The sequence below is a fragment of the Humulus lupulus genome, chromosome 6, assembly GCF_963169125.1.
Source record: "Humulus lupulus chromosome 6, drHumLupu1.1, whole genome shotgun sequence".
NCBI lineage: Eukaryota > Viridiplantae > Streptophyta > Magnoliopsida > Rosales > Cannabaceae > Humulus > Humulus lupulus.
The window spans coordinates 19698262-19717173 of NC_084798.1; the positions used below are offsets into that span (position 1 = coordinate 19698262).

The window sequence follows — 18912 nt, forward strand, 5'->3', positions numbered from 1 at the left end:
AATTATTAGTAGAATCCATATCATTTATATTAATTTAAGAGAGTAAAAAAAAATATATATAAAGTGTTTTTAGCATTTCTAGCATAAATATTACAAAAACTTATATGTCAAATTAGGTAAAAGTATTTAATATGTAGTATTTATATGTGCACGTATCATTATTCATGTATTATTAATATCCTCAATAATAGTGTGAAATAGTCTATTATATAACATTGAGAAACCCTTATATTTTAATCAATCAAATCTAGGAATCTAACTATTTAGGGTTTGGTTATATGGCTCCAAACATAAACCCACGTAACCAAGTGTGTTTATTTTGAGTGTATTGTAGTACAAGTGAGTATTCTTTCCTTATTATTAATGTGATTTTGGACCCTTATAAATCATTATATCATCCATTCATTATATATACACTTTTAATTAATAAGTGGGGACATCACAACTATATAGTATTGGGCCTCACTTCATTTCCTACATATATTATTGTCAACAATCTTTGACTATTGGCTGTACTACTACTATATATAATGCTCTCATGCACATTGTCTTTCAATAATTGATTCCACCAAATATTTATATATAATGAATATCTAACTGTTTGCTACAGTGATCAACTTCCTTGAGGTCAAGTACAAGCACATAAAAGTACTAAGATTATTTACACCTAATTATATTACTAACATTTATGTAACAAATCATTTTAACTTGACGTAGAAACTCATTTTAAATAAATGTGATTAGATAAAAAAAATTTACCACATAAATATGAATATGTAATATTTCGGTATAAATTTATATGTGCACATATCATTATCAAACACGAAAATATCTTTAACCATCAAAATAATCATAATGAATCTACGAAGGTTTATTAATACAAAATAGATAAGGAGGAGGTAATAGCATACTTGATTTATTTTGTATGTAAATTATTTTTTGGTATTATAAAAGATTGGTGAAACCACCGTTGTTATGGTAATTAATATATAGATTGCAATTGGCAAAATTGTTCCTCAAGTATAGCATTTTTTTGAAAACTATGGACATATTTGTATAAGAAGCAATGAATATGAAGTTAAATTATACCTAATGATTATTAATATTGTCCTACTGGCGTACGTACGAAATTATTTATTGGTAGGGTTGGCAAGGAGATTATGGGGTAGGGTGAAAATACTGCTAGAAGCTTGGTTGTTGTGTTTAGATTTGAACTAGTGCAAATTTTGAATATCTTACTATTATTCATATAAAAAAGGCAAAATAACATTTTGGCTCTTGTGTTTTTCTCGAATATACGATCGGTTCTTGTATTTTGTTAAATAACAATTAAGATCAAATGGATCAAAATAGTATCCTAGATTAAATTTTGGTCAAAATATTTTCAATTATAAGATCAATTCTCGAGTCGTTAGTGATACAATGAATTTAGAAAAAACAGATAAAATAATTGAAGAGCTGGGAACGAAGGATTATATTTGAATTTTTTGGACCATAAGTAGGTATAATGTACTATTTTGATTAATTTTGTAAAACACATCGTCCGAATTATCATTTAACAAAATACATTTTTTTTTTCTCTCACTCTTTAGAAAGACACTCTCATAATGAATATATATGAATCATTATAACTTATTGTAGGTGTAATTATTATTATTATTATCGTTAGTAATAGTAAATAGACCATAATTCTGTCATCACACATTATAAAGTAACGAATTAATACATGATTGCCAAAAAAGATTCAAAATTAGGCCCCAAATAAAGCTTTTGGAACAAATTCACTTTTGTATAATTACTACAAATAATTCATATACAATTCACAGTCCACCGAAAACAAAAGGCAATAAAATAAGAAAAAGAAAAGATTCGAGAATAAATAGATAAGCCTCGAAAGAAAATAAAAATCAATTAGTCAAAAAAGAATTACACCAAATATATATTAGCTAATAAATTAATTCCAGCTATATATTATCAGATTATTACATTACTAGCTCACGACGCTACGCGCTTTTGAAATTTTTGGTTAAACTAAATATTTACTAATTAATCCTTAATTATTAAAAGAAATCTACTAATACTATCGGTTTCACACGCTCTTCGGAGTCCGTGGATGCCACCCCTACAATATTTTTGAGGGTTTGAACGCTCAGATTTCGAAAAGCGCGTCTCCTCAAATTCCTCGTGACGCGTGGCCGTAAATTACAAATTTACCATAGCGGGAAATCTAGAAAAAAAGGACGCGATTAACGCGGCTAAGAGTGGATGCTTAGCTAAACAAAGAAGCAATACCATTTTCGTAATTATATAGAAAGTCAGGGGTAATTTTGGAAGACCAAAAGCTACAAACAAAATAAATGGCGGTTCTCTATTTCTATTTCATTTCCAGGTTAGTTCGGAAAATTTGGCTCTATTGAATTTGAATTGTCTTAAAAGTCACGACTTACTTGCATATTTATACACCGTTAAGTTAGTATTGAATTTTTTTTTTTAAATTATTACAAAATGAATTTATTATATTAAATTGTTAAAATGTGTCAAATATCTTCTCCTATTTATATTTAAAAAAAATTATAAACTATTGAATTAGAGCACTGTAGCAATTTTTCTACTCTAATCTTTTAAAATATTTATTTTTTATATTTTACGTTAAAATTTTACAATATATCATATATCAATTTCTCTGTATATAATTCTTTATGTCATTTAAATATTATATCTTTTAATATTTTTATTAATTAAAAAAATAAAAAATTAATAAATTTGAAAAGAGAAAGAAAAGTGAATAAAAAAAATATTTAAAGCTCTTAAAAATATAAAAAAAACTTTATTTTAGAGAATAAGTTTAAATAAGCTATTAAATGGTAATTTTAACCGTTTTCTTTATAATTATAAAGAATTATTTTTTTTATGAAAGGAGATATTGGGAATGCTCTTAGGTGAAAAATGTCTATCACAAATTCTTTTGTGTGTATTTGCATTTTTCATGGAAAGTTCTCACTAATATGGTGTTAGTTTAATATAATTTTTTCGTGGGGTATTTAATATATTTAAATATATAGAAAACTTAACATGTAATTTACTTCATTCTATAATCTTATTATATTGACTATTATGCATACATCGTAATTTGGTATTGACTTAGTTTTCTTAATAAAGAAATTCTCATGAATTGTATCATACAATGAGTAAACATGTGTCCATGCAATATCATTTTCATCTATTTTGTAATGGAGAAATTGTATAAACATCATTTATTTTAAATTTAAAATTAGTAAGAACTTTATTATAGATAAATTTATCAATTTTACGTGGTTGGTAAAATTCCGAAATTACATCTTATAAGAAGGCATTATTTTCACGTGACAATATGTGGGTCTTATTTAGATTTACCATTTAAAAATTAAAAAAAAAAAGAAAAAAACCAAAATATCATCAATTTAAGGGTTTGAGAGGACCAAGTGGCAAAATAACGTTAAAATTACGTAACTCAATAAAAAAAAATAATTAAACCAAAAATAAAAATTCAAAGTTGTAACGAGTCAGCCAGCTAAGGCTGCATGGAAGAGAAGAAAGCCATGGTGGAGAAGTGGTCATATCATAAGCCATTCGTTTCAAAAATCGAGTGGCGAGTTTGGGCCCGAGCCAACTCAGTCAAGACTCGAGGCTGAATAAAGACTCCTCATCAGAAAAGTCAGCCAATTAAGACACACGTGTCATACTCACAACGCATACTAAACTGCAACCCATTTTTATTTTTTAATTAAATTTTTTTATTTTTAGGTATAAATAAAAAAAAGAAAGAAAAGAAATAGTAAAGGAAGATAAAAAAAGAGAAATAAAAAAGCAAATAACACAAGTCATAGCACTAGTTTCGGCCTCAAACCAGCATTCATTTCTGTGCTTCAACCAACAATCTCTGACCCATCTTCTTCCTCATCTTTATCGAATTTACAGGTAAGCTCTAAAACAATGGAATATCATACAAAAAATTGTATATTTATATATGGTGGAGCTTTAATTTTTGAGAACGAGAAAAAAGAAGAAGAAGAAGAAAAGTACTTAGCTTGAGGGTGTGTAATAAATTAACTAAAAAAGAAGAATAATTTTGAGTTTAATTTGTGGTTTTTGGAATCTATATAGGAAGAAAAGAAATGGAAGGAATGGAGGCCAAAGCTTTGAGACCGAGTTTGAGAGGCGAGTTGGCTCAGTTTGAGCTTTTCGACGAAATTTATTGTAGTACTACTAATATTAACAACGGTGCCGGACTTTCGTGCGTTCCCAGCGAGGATTTCTCCATAGACGAGCTTCTTAACCTTCAGAATGGCGAATTTGAAGATGGGTCTGTCGAAGAAGAGGAAGAAGAAGAAGAAAAATACTCCCTTTGTGTTGATGAAGAAAGTTTAAACGTCTCCGGTGGCTTTACCGGCGCCGGTGACTCTGAGTCTGCCCTCACCAGCGAACTCGCCGTTCTGGTAAGAGAAAGTTCACTTTTTTGGTCCTTCAATTATTTCATTTTTTAATAATTTTGGAAAATTAATAACTGGGGTTTGTGTAACAGGACGATGATTTAGCAGAACTGGAATGGGTTTCTCATTTCGTGGACGATTCTTTCTCAGACTTTTCACTTCTACACCCAATTGGAAAACAGAGAACCGAACTTCATTCCGAGAACCGGTTCGAACAGCCGGAACCGACACGAACCGGAACGAGCCCGACGTGTTTTCCCTCAGTTCCGGTGAAAACCAGGACCAAACGAGCTCGACCCACCACTCAGTCGTGGTCACGCAGTAACTCACTGAGTCCACTCACCGAGTCTTCGACGTCGTCGTCTTCGTCGGTAGCTTCGTCGCCATCGTCAGCCTCGTTCTCCTCAACCCCTTGTCTCATATTCACTAACACGGTTCAGGCCGTGGAGTTCTTACCAAGCTTGAGTGAACCGGCGAGTAAAAAACAAAAGAAGAAGCCAGCGGTTCAGACCGGAGCAGCTCCGGTTGGACCACAGTTTCAGCGTCGGTGCAGCCATTGTCTGGTCCAGAAGACACCTCAGTGGCGAACCGGTCCGCTCGGGCCGAAAACGCTTTGTAACGCGTGTGGGGTCCGGTTCAAGTCAGGGCGGCTCTTTCCCGAGTATAGACCGGCTTGTAGTCCGACCTTTTCAAGTGAGGTGCATTCGAATAGTCATCGGAAAGTGTTAGAAATGAGGAAAAAGAAGGAAGTGGTCGGACCCGGATCCGGTTCCGGGTTGACCCACGTAATTTCAAGTTTTTGAAAAAAATAATAAAAATAATTTTTTTTGGTAAGGGTAGTTTCGGGATTTTAGGAGTCGTGAAAGTGAACTGGGTTAAACCGGTTGACTTGAACAAATCTTTTTTTTTTTATGGTGGTAGGGAGATAATTAGTTTTATATTTCTAGTTAATTATAGTATTTTTTTTCTAAATAGTTTTATTGTAACAATTAATTTTTGCAGGGAAATTTTTTAAAGGTTGTTTTTAGTTCATTACATATTATTGGTTATAAATATATATTATTAGTAAAATACTAAAATTATAAATGACTTGACTTGAATTACTTTGTGTATTTTATTGTTTACTATTTTTATAAGATTATGAAGTTATTGTGTTAACAAATATAATTGATTTTTACTCAAAAAGTCAAAATATTATATTGTCTACTTTTTAAAATCGAATTTAACTCAATGTAATAAATTAGTTTTTTTTAATGATTCAAAATGTGTAATAATTTAGGACACAAAATTCAAACTAATCTGGTCTCATTTCAAAAATTAAATACACATTTCGTACATTATTCTTATATGAATAGAAGAAGAAAAATGAGTCATGATATTTTATTTATTATTATTTATTTTTTTTGTAAGAAATTAATGTTAAATATTTTGAAATGGAAAAGAAGTTGAAAATTGAAATGTTCAAAGAGGGTAAGCTGAGTGAGAGAAAGCAAAGCAAGCAGGGGTAGTACTAGTAATGACGTAGGGCTTAGGGTGGAAAAGCAGAGCAGAGATTGGCGGCTGAGAAAGAGTTGTGGGCCCACGGCCCATATGGTTGGGTCGAATTGGGCCCAAGTCGTTGTTGCCATGTCACAATCACGTGCAAATCACTACTGTCTTGCCACCTTGACCTCCCTATTTTGACAAGTCAAAGGTCAATAGTGGAAGAAACTCTTTTGAATCATTATCTTAACAAACTTAAAAAAACAATATATAAAAAAAAAAAAAGATTTTTTTTCTTGGTATAGTGATTGTGGATTTTGTTTTTGGGAAAAGGAAATATAATTAATTAAATACAATTTTGAATTTTTATTTTTGAATTTGAATTTGAAATGAGAATTATATAATATTAAAAGAAGAAGGTAATTGGTAAAATAGCTAGCTTTTTGTAATCACTTTATATAATTTTTTTTAGATACATTTGATATCTTGTCTAACACTTTTTTTTAGCATCTTGCCTAGTACATTTTGAAAAACCTTTTTTTTTTAAAATTATTATACAAAATAACAAAAAAATATATATTTTCACTAATTACTCATACTCAAACTACTAATATTTGTTTCATCATCTTTCACAAAAGCATACTTCTTGACCCAAAAAAAAAAACCCTACAATTATTTGTTCTTTTCCAATCCAAAAAATGATATTGGATGATTTTTTTGTTGTCAAAAACTACCATTTTAATTTTCAATAACGAATAATATACATTTGGTATTGTAATTAATTATGTATAAGATTCCACGTGGTTAGAATTGGAAGGTACAAAAGAAACTTTAATAGAAATTACACAAAAAACAAAAAAGATGGCCAATTTTTTTTGTTTCTTTTAATATAATTTTTCTTTTGTGCTTCAATGAGCCATTGGTATGTCACTTTTATTCGTTGGATCTAGTTGGATTTCCACTAAGCACATGAAAAATATTCCATTTATTCATTGGAAAAAGGAGAGGTCCTTATATAGTGCAATTAACTTTCCCATGTATCGTAGCACATGATAAGTAGAATCACACATCATTTGACTTGTAATAGTTATTTATTTATTTTAAAAATAAAAGACATAATTCAAAAAAAACAACAACACTTATTGATTGTATTAACGCTAATTAGTTTTAATTTATTTTATTATATGTTACTCAACAATAGACAGCTCTCTTCTATTATTATTATTATTTTAAGAATTAGACCCCGTGCTAATTAAATTACACTCAAAGAGCACTTTTTATAATAGAATATTCTACAAATTAAAATTGCAAAAAAAAAAAAAAAAAAGAAGTTTGTCATATAGAGACAAGTATATTATTTTTCAAATGGGTTTTTGAAAGAGTGCAAATTACTACTACTACCACATTTAGCTTTGAGTTTAAGATAGTCAATAAAACACAACGCTTATATATAAAAACTAATTAAATCCAAGATTATAATTGCTTAGGAAACTTCCTTTTACATCAAACCAAAAAATCATAATGTAACTAAGTAACAAATCTTTCCCATCATAGGAAATATCCGATTAAATTTGTCATCTTTATAGATAGAGAACCACTATAAATTCCAACAATATATGTTTACAAAAATTAGTGAAAATTTCAGCTTTAAATTCTACACCCAATATTGAAAATGGTTTATTTTTTTAACTTCAAACACTTTTATGTCATTATTTTTTAATATTAGGAAGATTTGTGGTAAGCACATACTTGATAACTTATTTTAAAAAGTAACTCCATAGTGTGGTATCATAATTACACCGATAAATTAGTGTCCCCTTCCAATAAAATAATTTAATGTGCATTCACTAGATTTGGCATTTGATTTAAAGTCCTTCAAAGAGGTGTGAAATAACATCATTTTTAATAAAACATTATTTGTTTTTTAAAACTTCTTTTTAAATGGTGTACTTCATTTTTTTAATGTGGTTTTGATTATTTTTTTTTACTTACACTCATTAGTATTCAATAATTAAATTTTATTTCTTACCATCTCCTCAAACACTTCAAAATGAGTAGTAAAATTTTATAGCAAGAGTGGAAAAACTTTCAATTTCAATTATATTTATACTTATATGTATTTTTTGTACCTGCTGAAACTTTAGGGCTTGATTGGTTTGATTCAAAATCTATAATTTTAGAAAATTATATTTAAATCATTCAATTTAAAAATAAATTATATATTTTTAAAATTTTGAATGGTTGATGATTTTTAAATTTAAAATATTCTCTTTTTTTGTGCCATGTATGCACTATTGATAAGAAAAAATCTGAAACATCAAGAAAAAAAAATGATAGTTTATCGTTTTCACTTTTATTGAAATATTATAGATCAATTTTCAAAAAGAGATTTTTATATTTTCTAAAATAAGTGTACCAATCTTTTTAGTGGTAGATTTTACTTTTTAAATTCTAAAAATGATAAAACCATTTTCAAATTCATTACTTGTCAACCCCTAAATTTTTGGAAATTTGTGGATTAATATAGGAGTGGTTTGGAGTGAAAACAAACTAAATGTCATCATGATGTTTAACATTTTCATTTTAGGTTTTATGAACAATCTTTCTACTCACGTTTCATAATGTCCATGCATGTGCTACATGTACAAGTGTCAAGAGTTTGGTTGTTTGGTATGAAATACATTTTAAAATGGGAACCAGAAAGAAAATCGAAAAATCTTTTATTTAGTACCCTATTTGAGATTTTTTATTTAAAGTGATATTTTTTATAACTACTTTATCCTTTATATGATTAAAATGAAATCCACTACTGGTGACTTTTTACATATGTGAGCCCATCTTTGCTTAATATGGATATTATATTATATTAATTAATAAGATTATATTATGTTACACTCATTGTCTCATGTGAAAAAATATCCTTTTTTAATAATCATATATAAGACTTTTATACTAAAATCAAATATAATTATATTCTTATTTTTATATTAAGGGATTTTATTATTTTAGTCTCTTGAATTTTGGTTAAATATTATATATTTAGGGAAAGAGTACGATGAAGCTACTTTTTTTGTTGTACCGGTGCAGTTGGTTTGCGTTTTTGATATGTTGATAATTTTTTTTCCAATTTTTTTTATATGATAATGTACATTGTAGTCATTTAAGACATCCAACAAATTTTCAAAAGATTTCGAATAATTTACAGTTTCTAAGATTCAAACAGTTGAATTTTACACGCGTATACAAAAAAATAAGTACGAATGCAACAAGTTGTTTGTACTTTGTTTTTAGCACGGTAAATTATTTAGAATTTCTTTAAAATTTGCAGGATGTCTTAAATGACTACAATATACACAACTATATAAAAAAAAGGGAAAAAAAATTATTGAGGTATAAAAAAATAACCCAAAAACACAAACTGGTTGCACTGGTAAAGCCAAAAAAGTGGCAGCACCCTAATCTTACCCTATATATTCATTATTCAATAGGTTTTAAAAATTGGAAGATGCATATAAAAAATTGATATATAATTATTTGTAGAAACATATCAATTCACAAAACTGTAAGACAAAAGAAAAAGATGCTATCTACATATAAATCACACATATATTTTTGAATTATATGTTCCAATTAAATTGATTTTATGATTGTCAAAACCGAAGGGAAATAAACTTCAACATAGATATATTACTAATTGTAAAGCCCCAACTAACTTAAAGATCCCGAGCCTTTAAAATTATTAAGACATAACTACTATCTTTTGGACATATTCATAAAATAATCAAATTTTATTATAAATACATAGAAAATCCAAAAGAAAATACAAAATACGGGATCCCATTATTTATACATAAAATAATAAAGAAAACAAAACATTTATTTAAATATTCAAAGTACTAAATGCGGAAATTTTAAAGACAGTTCAAAAAACTAAAAAATAAATAATGTCACCCTCGATCAATCCCATCGGTTCATTCCTTTAGTTCCTTGCCCAATACACAAGCCAAAGCCGCCTTGGATCCATCCCGCCTTCCATGTTCATTTTCCTGCATAATCTAAATAAAAATGAATGAGTTTAATGCCCAATAAGGAAAAAAATACTAAAACATAAAACATAATATGAACTTCAATATTAATGATCATTAACTCATTATCATAAGTATGTGATAAAAACTGCTATAGTCCTCTTAACTACTATTTTAGAGGTAGGGTTAGACACAACTATAGTCTACGATAACAATAAAAATCTCGAAATTTTCTATCTAAGCAACCATATTTCATGAGTGACTAAATACATAAAAAAAACATACAAACACATAGCACATATAATCTAACTTATTTTCCTTACCAAATTCGAGATATTAGAGACAAATGCGGGATCAGAAACTCCTAAAACCAAACATTAAAACCATAAGTTTCCTAGAGAAAAGAAGATGAAGAGAAGATCTAAACCACTGTAATAAAGAATTTGTTGAGTAAGTTTATTAAATGCTGATCACATTAAAATAAACTTGGGGGGCAAATGTTTAGCAAAAAATATATGCTTGATGATGTGGCTCGATTAAGGCACATGTGAGCAGCGCGTGACTGTTTATTGATGAAAGTCTGATCGACCAACGACCAAGAGATTAAAAGGAAATTACATTGCCCGATAGGCGCAAGGGACATGCTGAGTAACGAGAAGCTGATGTGCTGACATATGCGACCAGATCTGCTCGTAGGACCAAGCCAGAATTCAAATACGGTTATGAGTTAGATATTTCTAGGATATTTGATTCTCTTTATATTTAAATATCACTATTTCTGTTATTATAAAAATATGTTTATAGCACAAGTATAGGACGACCCATAGGCCGAAATGTACATCCTAGAACCTATAAATAGGACTCGTGGGATTCATTTTGGAGAGACGCAATAATTTGTATTCAGATAGAACAAGTGCTTTTATACACGATTTTGTATTCCACTTTGGAGCTTGTGAAACTTAGTGAACCCTAGTTTGCTGATCGCAAGTTTCAGAGTTTACATCAATAAAATTACTAAGTGGACGTAGGTCATTACCAATCTCTGGGGCCGAACCACTATAAAATATTTGTGTCATTTTAGTTCTTGCATTCGGTTTATTAATTCTTTCGTTTTTAGTGACTCGGTGTCGTTAACTAAATCAAGGGTCAACATACCGAAAATATTAAGATTCAAAGAAATAGAGCATCAAACCAAAAGCCATTATAACGAGTTAGGATTTGAAGTAAAAGAAAAGAATAAGAAGAATAGAAATAGACTAGACCTAAGGATTAAGAGTACTTTAGATAATTTAGAGCTTCAATCTATACATCAAACACCGAAATTACACTATAGCTTACTTTCCACGTGTTTAGAAAAACTTAGATTTGAAAGCTTTAACCCAAAAACCCTAGTATTTCTCTCTAGAACGAAAATACAGATTGGAGGCTCTAAGAAGTGTTTGAAAGATGATGCAAATGACTGAGTAAAGGGTCTTATTTATAGAATTCAAGGGATGAAACGAACTCCCATTAAAATGAATAAAAATGGCATTTTACGCTCAACAAATGCCCAGAACTCGATCAAAATCGTTAAAGAACAAGTACAAGCTGTTGAGGATTGATTCTAGCTTCAAATTTCACAAAATTTAAAAAATGGCTCATGGAACTAATATATCGCCCCTATAGGCGATATATCGCCTGCCTTGTTTTCCCAAGGGTCCATGTTTTTGTTCATGCAAAGTCAACGTGTTTTTCCGTATCAACATATGCGATATATCACCCTTTATAGCTACAATACATCGGCTTACACTTATGTACTAAACCATATTTTTGCACGTTTTTAAGCACACTTAAAGTTGTTTAAACCACTTTGACTGATTAATACGAGATCCTAGCATCTGAGGGAAGGTTCTAGACTTCCTAGGCTTATCCTTGATTATTTTTATTCATCTAAAATCCTTAATAAATATACATGTGAGAAATGTCACATTCTTAATTATTCTATTTAAATATTAGGTTATAATAAATAATATTTCTAGGACCAACTACAATAATTAAATCTTATGATAAAATTAATATTTCTAAACTATAGACTAAACTCATAGAATTCATAACTATCTCTATGAGTTTTCAAATAAATTCCCGGTTTGAACCAATATCCAAGAAACTAAAATACTACAACATAAGATAATATTATCTAACTAAGTAAAATTTCGAGGCACTACACTAATTTTTTAAATTTAAATAAAAACTCCAAAATACTTTTATTTAAATTATATTATATAATTATTTAAAAATAAATCAAATACAAATAAAAAAATTAATATCAAAATTAAAATATAAATACATAATATCACTTGATTATAATTTAATTAAAGAATATTTTTGTGTTTCAATTAAAATTAGTACTAAATTTTTTTGTCAAAAAGAAAAGAAAAAAGTTTAGTAGTATTTTGACTAAAAGTTAAGCAAATATTATCTTCACAAACAAATGATCTCTTATGGGCCTACCACCTCTTAGGGCTGTTAAAAATATTTTGCAACTCACTCAACCTAAAAAAATCGACGAAAAATGCAATTAGAAAATCTCGAGCTTCACTCAAAACCGTCCAATTATTACTTCGTGTTGGTTGAAATTTTTTACAACCCACACAATGTAACCCGACTCGTCCAATTGAGAATTTTTATTTATTTTGTATTTATATAATTATTAATTATATATTATATAAAATTGAATTGAAAAAAACCATAAAATCAAAAAAAAAAGTTTCGGCAATTTAAGCGGGTAAAGTTTAATTTTTTAATTGGGTGGGTTATAGGTTGGCAAGTGCCATCTCGATTATAAGTTTGGACGGGTTAAAAATTCGTAAAAAACTGATCGATGAACACCCTTACCACCCTTAGATGGGGTGGTGGAGGCCTTGGGTCTTAAGCTTAAGATTCGGGGGATCAAACCCCCCTAAGTGTATGTTCGTGTATATATATATGTGTGTGTTTTGTTCCCCAAAGGTAATATTCTTTGGTTCCTCGAGTCGGTGGTGATAGTTGTAGCTATTCCTATCTTCCTTCTTCATTGTGAAGAAGTTTCGAGACTCCTTCCTCTCATAGGGTTATACCATAGATGTGTTATTAACATTGTATATGAATATCAAATTTACAAGAAAGTTGTGCAGTGGTAAAATAATATCTCCTTTGATGGTTTATGTCGGTTTGTGGATTGTTCTTGTAAATATAAATGATCATTCAATGGCATACTATGCTATAATGTAAAAATCATGAAGTGTTACATGTAATGAATTAAAAAAAATCTCTTATGGAATTTTAAAATATAAGATAGTATATGATTTTTTAGTTAAAATGGGAAATATAAAATGATATAAACTTATTTTAGTAGAATTTGGATGGTAATATAATTGTTTGTAATGTAGAAAATTGTGTTTGGTTTTGTATAAAAACAGAATTTAAACCACTCGATACCCTTAAATTTGAACTAAATACCGGATATAATCCTATATTTTAAATTTTTTTACAACTATCCTATAATTGTCAAAATGAATTAAAGAAAATATATTTACAATAGTATATATTTTTGGGAGAGAATAATAGTTTTTTCTTAGAACAATATGGTAATTATTTATATTACAATATAAGTGAAAATATTTTATACAAGTACTTTAATTTAGATCAACTGTAAAAAAATCTAACATTTTGATTTTTAATTTTTTTTCTTTCAACAATGGTAGTTTTCTATTAATAAAATGCAATTTTAGTAAATTATTTGAAAACTACCATTGTTCAGTAGATTCCGACATTCAGTTTTTAACAATTTAAATTTTTTCTTAGATTTGAAACACTTAATATTATGATTATTTAGCCTTTATTAATTCAAAATTCTTAGAATTGAAACACTTAATATTATGTTTATTTAGCCTTTATTAATTCAAAATTAAAAGAGTTAAATCATCAAAAGTTGATAATTTGATCATTTCAAAATAGGAAAATTTTAATTTTTATAGATTTTATACCAAAAGCTTACAAAAATATAGAAAACGTATTTTTCCCAAATTTTATGATTTTTTTTTTTAAAAAAAAAGTTGAAAGTTTATGAAAAATGACATGAAACTAACATAACGGGAAACAACATAATCAAAACCAAACATCCATCACAAATATAGGGGCAAATTTGACTTTAAGACCAATTCGCGACCAGACCCATTTTTTTTTCTTCTTGCAGGGGTCATCGGAGGACTGGGCTACGAGGGTGGCGCGACAAGGCAATGGCGATGGATCCGGCGGAGATCTGAGCTGCAGTGCCGAATTGGATCTGAGCTACAGTGACAAATCAGGGTGGCCTCCCATAATCGATTACAGTGCCGAATTGGATCTCATCGACCTAACCGATGTTGCACCTTCTTCCTCCTATTCCCTTCTTCACAAGCTCGAAGACGCCATAATCGATTATCATCCACTGATCCGCTTCCAATTGGCTCCCCTTCATTCGAAGATCATCCTATCCACGACAACAGTTTGGGGTTGGCCATCTTCAGATTATTTCATTCAAGGTTTGCTCATTTCTTTTGATTCATCTTAGTTATGGGTTTATTTGATAAAAAATAAATAGAAATTGTTCCTCATTTCGAATATATCATCAAATTTTGGTACTTGTTTGGCATGTTTATTTGATGACAATCTCTCCTGGGTAATTCTTTTGGTTGGTAAGAATTTTTTAATGATTAACTACATTTTCGACAGTATAATTACGAGTGATTCTGTCGAATCTTTTTTAATTTGGGTTTTGAAAAATGAAACTAAAAATATTTTGTATAGTTACACACACCTATATCTATTATATATAATCTTCATTAGACTGAGGAGAAATTGAAAAATGTTGTCTTGTTACATAAACTACTTTACATTTCCTTTCTTCTCTTTCGTTTGATCCATGCATTAGATGTTGTAGTAGCTCCTAATCGTTATACATGGTATATATACAATTTAAGCTATGAATGAATTAGTAGTGTGCTACATTTGACTTGGCAACCCGAGAACTCTTTTTTTTTTTCTTCACAAAACCCACCCAATTCGGGTCTAACTCGATCCGAACCCGACAGTGTCAGATCGAGCTGGCGTTCTAAAATGTAAGGAATATTTATTTAAAAAAAAATTAAAATAACTGAATTGGATTTGAAAAAATAATAATTAGGAAACAGATTGATTAGTATGTTTAAGTCTAAGTTTTTAACAATTTAACTATATTTCTTTTGTAGTTTTTTTCTTGAAATGCAAATCACCATATTTCTTTTCTATAACTTATGTTTCATGATTTTTCTTTTAAAATCAACCTTTAGAATTTAGATTTTAGAAATTATGCATTTTTCATTATTTTTTAATGAAATAAAAAAACTTGTAAAAAAACAATTGATATTTTTATTTGTAATTTTTTCTATCTTTTTTTGGCAAAAAAACACGTCAAAAATAAAAAAAACAATTGTGTCAAAAAATGTTATTTTTGAAATTTTTCTACCAAGGCCCATAAATGGCCCAAAATACATTTTCAGCCCAACCCAACCCTAAACCCGTTCCCACCCGACCCAACCCCACCCGAACCTCGAAATCCGAAATTGCCCAAAAATTCAAAAAATTCGAGCGGATTCGGTACCATATTTCCCCACCCGAAACCCGCAAAACCTGAAACTCGCAAAATCCGACTCGTGTTCACCTCTAACTTAAATCATCTTGCAACCTGCTTATATTGCATGGATGGAGTTTTGAAGTATAGAAAGGAATTTGAATAGTCTATTATTTATTCTTGACATGTCTACTAAATTTGAAATACAAGTAGGCCTATTTATATTGCAAAACACAAGTATCCTAATTTTAGCGAATGTGTATTCTGCATCATAATTTTTTTTTATTAAATGAAGCATTTGGTATTGTGAAACTTTTTGCTTTATTTCTCAACTTTACACATTCTGAAAAGCCATAAAAAATGGTTCTAGACATATGAATTGAAGAAAGTTTATGCTTTATACCATTATTATCTTTCAATCTTGACATTTTTTATTTGGTTTCCAATTAACAATTAAGGGGTTAGTTGTATGCTGCTAAGTAAACAAATGCACTTCATCAATTTGTTTGAAATTTACTTGATATATTATTTTTCTTGTGTGTATTCTCACAAGTCATAAATAAGTATGAATTGAAGTTAGTCTATAGCTCACTATCATCACTCACTCTTTTATGCTCGTATGAATGTTTGTAGGTTTGAGAGTTCCGGACCATTGAATAGTTGGGTAGCGTCATTGTTCTTATTGTTGAATTTACTTTATGATATGCTTTGTTTTAATTGGAAGTTTTTCAAACTTTAACCCTTAAACATTAAAAAGATTTTAATTGGAGATTCTACGCGAGTTATTTTTTATTTTGTAGATTAACCTTGGAGATTATGTCTGAGTATTATTTAGCTTAGTGCATGATTCATTAATGTATTCCCTAATATGATAACATGTTATATCGATAGTAACCAACTGCTATACCTATAGTATAGCCTGACAAAAAAAAAAAACCCATAATATAGGTAGTTGGTTCCTCCTAACATAGTATCAGGTTATCTCGATTGTAACTGGTTAATCATAATATAGGTAATTGGTTACCGGTAAGATGGTAACAGACTCTCTTGATGGTAATCTATCCATGATAATATAGGTATCTGGTTACTCCTAAGATTATATCTGGTTACATTGATGGAAACATCGAAACTTAAATTTTTTTTTTTTATGAAAATGTGTAAGTAACCATATACCTAAACATTTAGGATAAAAAAAGTCATACCATAAAAGAAAAAACTCGAAAAAAAAAAGATTTAAAATTGTTTTAAATATATTAAAAAAATTATAGAAAATAATAAGTACAATAAGAAAAGAAAAACATAATGTAAAAGAAAAAATTGATTTAAAAAAAGTTATGTATAGTAAAAAAACTAAAAAAATAAGTACAATAATAAAAAATAATGGAAAATTTACACTTAATACTGTTTTTTTATTTTAATTACAAAAATAACGTGAGTTTTTTTATTTACAATTATATATTTAGTTTGTACCCTTTTTTTTTACTTATTTCCTCTTTCTTCCTACCATTTTTTCAGGTTTTTCTTTTTTTCTTTTTCTACACCTTGATTTCTTTCTCAATCTTCTTTTTAACTACAAAAATCTTTTCCGGCCATACCGCTAGTCGATTGAGTTCAAGTGTGGTACCATCGTGACCTACTCTTGAAGGTGATCATTTTGATATGTATGAAGCATATATCTTTTCGCCGTCACCAAAGAAGATGACCAAACTAAAAACAACATTTTAGTTTCTTTATTATATTTTGTTAACAAAAAAGTAATTAAATTTTAAACTTAAATAAAATTTAATATACCAAAATTTGTATTCTTATATTACATTTTAAAGATACCATATGGTATTTTAAACAATTTTAAAGCTTTTTTTTAAAAATATTTTAAGTAACTTTTTAAAAATAGATTCATTAGGAAATTGTTTGGTAACTTTTAAATTGAACACAAGAAGACTCTTTTTGGTAACTCAATAAGTTTGTTAGTTGCTTTAAAAGTTTCTAAAATAGACTTGAAGTTAACGTAAAAGTATCGTAAGTGTTAAGATATGTAAATTACACAAGTGACTAAAAAAATTTATTAAAAGTTTTCATTTAAAGCTACTGTGTAGTATAATAAATTAATTTTTATTAATAAATTATATTGTAACTTATTATATTATATGACAACTCATTAGTTTATGAAATAAGCTTGAATGTTGCGAAAATGTATCTTAAATGATAAGATACCATAATATAACATAAGAATAACTAATTGGTATATTACAATGTCTACAAATGAGTTTTGGAGGTAACCAAAAGGTACGGAATAATATGATCTAAAAATAAAACTTTTAATAAAAAAAAAGTGGTCATAAGCAACCAAAATGTAACTTTTTACAAATCAGAAAAATAAAATTCGCGAAACAAGATTTCCCAATTTTTTCAAAATCTAATATGCTATGCTGATGTGATACCGATATTTGTGTAAATAATTTGGTTGAAGATAATTTTGTAAATGTTTTAGATTCTAAGTATATAATTGTAAAATTCCCTAAAATAATTATATAATATTAACATATATAAAATACATGTGAAAATACATTTATCTTTAATTTAAAAAAATTGAAACAATAAATTGCTTTAAAAATTGAATATAATCACAAAATTACCATCAAAATCAAAGAAAACATAATTATCAATAGAAATGTGGTATAATTATCATTTTTTAAAAATAAATTTATAGAAAACAAAAAAATTCATAAAATAAGAATATTTAAAAATTCCCATAAAATTGAAAACATTTGTAAAAAATCTATAAATTTTGTAAAGGGAAATTTGAGTTTTAATGCAATAAGTGATACTCCGTTTGAAAAATACCCTATCCCTATAAGCCTCTCGTTTTAGTGCTACTAATGCCGTTACTACCCAAAATACTCCTGGCATAATTTTCTCAAACTCTCCGTATTCTCTCCCAAAATACCCGAACCAAGCAAACTTTGAAATCGATAGGCCTCGATTGAATCTGTAGAACCCAACCTTCATTGTCTTCCACGAACACGAACAAGGGCTTCCAAAGGGTGACGATCGGAGAAGGGGAAGGAGAAAACGTCGAGCAAGCCGACCAAATTTTTAGGAAAACAACCTCAAAGAAAGTGAAGGTGAGGGATTTCGTTTTCAATCTGCAATATGTGTATGTGCCTGGTTTTTTTTGTTGATTTTTGTTCATAGGATAGATCGGGGCTGACAATGAAGAAATCTGGGTTTTTTTCGATATTTTCATGAAACTTGATAGAAATCGATAGGAATCGATAGGACTCGATAGTATAGGATGAGGAATGGATTAGACTGTGCCTCGATAGGA

At 28.7% G+C, this 18912-nt stretch overlaps 1 protein-coding gene across 1 annotated transcript; it reads left to right on the forward strand.

The window, feature by feature from the left end:
• Positions 1-3801: 3801 nt before the first annotated feature.
• LOC133781820 (GATA transcription factor 5-like) lies at positions 3802-5569 on the forward strand. Its single transcript, XM_062220905.1, has 3 exons — positions 3802-3957; positions 4144-4475; positions 4562-5569. The coding sequence occupies exons 2-3, from the start codon at positions 4155-4157 to the stop codon at positions 5270-5272; spliced, it is 1032 nt and encodes a 343-aa protein (XP_062076889.1). The 5' UTR covers positions 3802-3957; positions 4144-4154; the 3' UTR covers positions 5273-5569.
• Positions 5570-18912: the final 13343 nt, after the last annotated feature.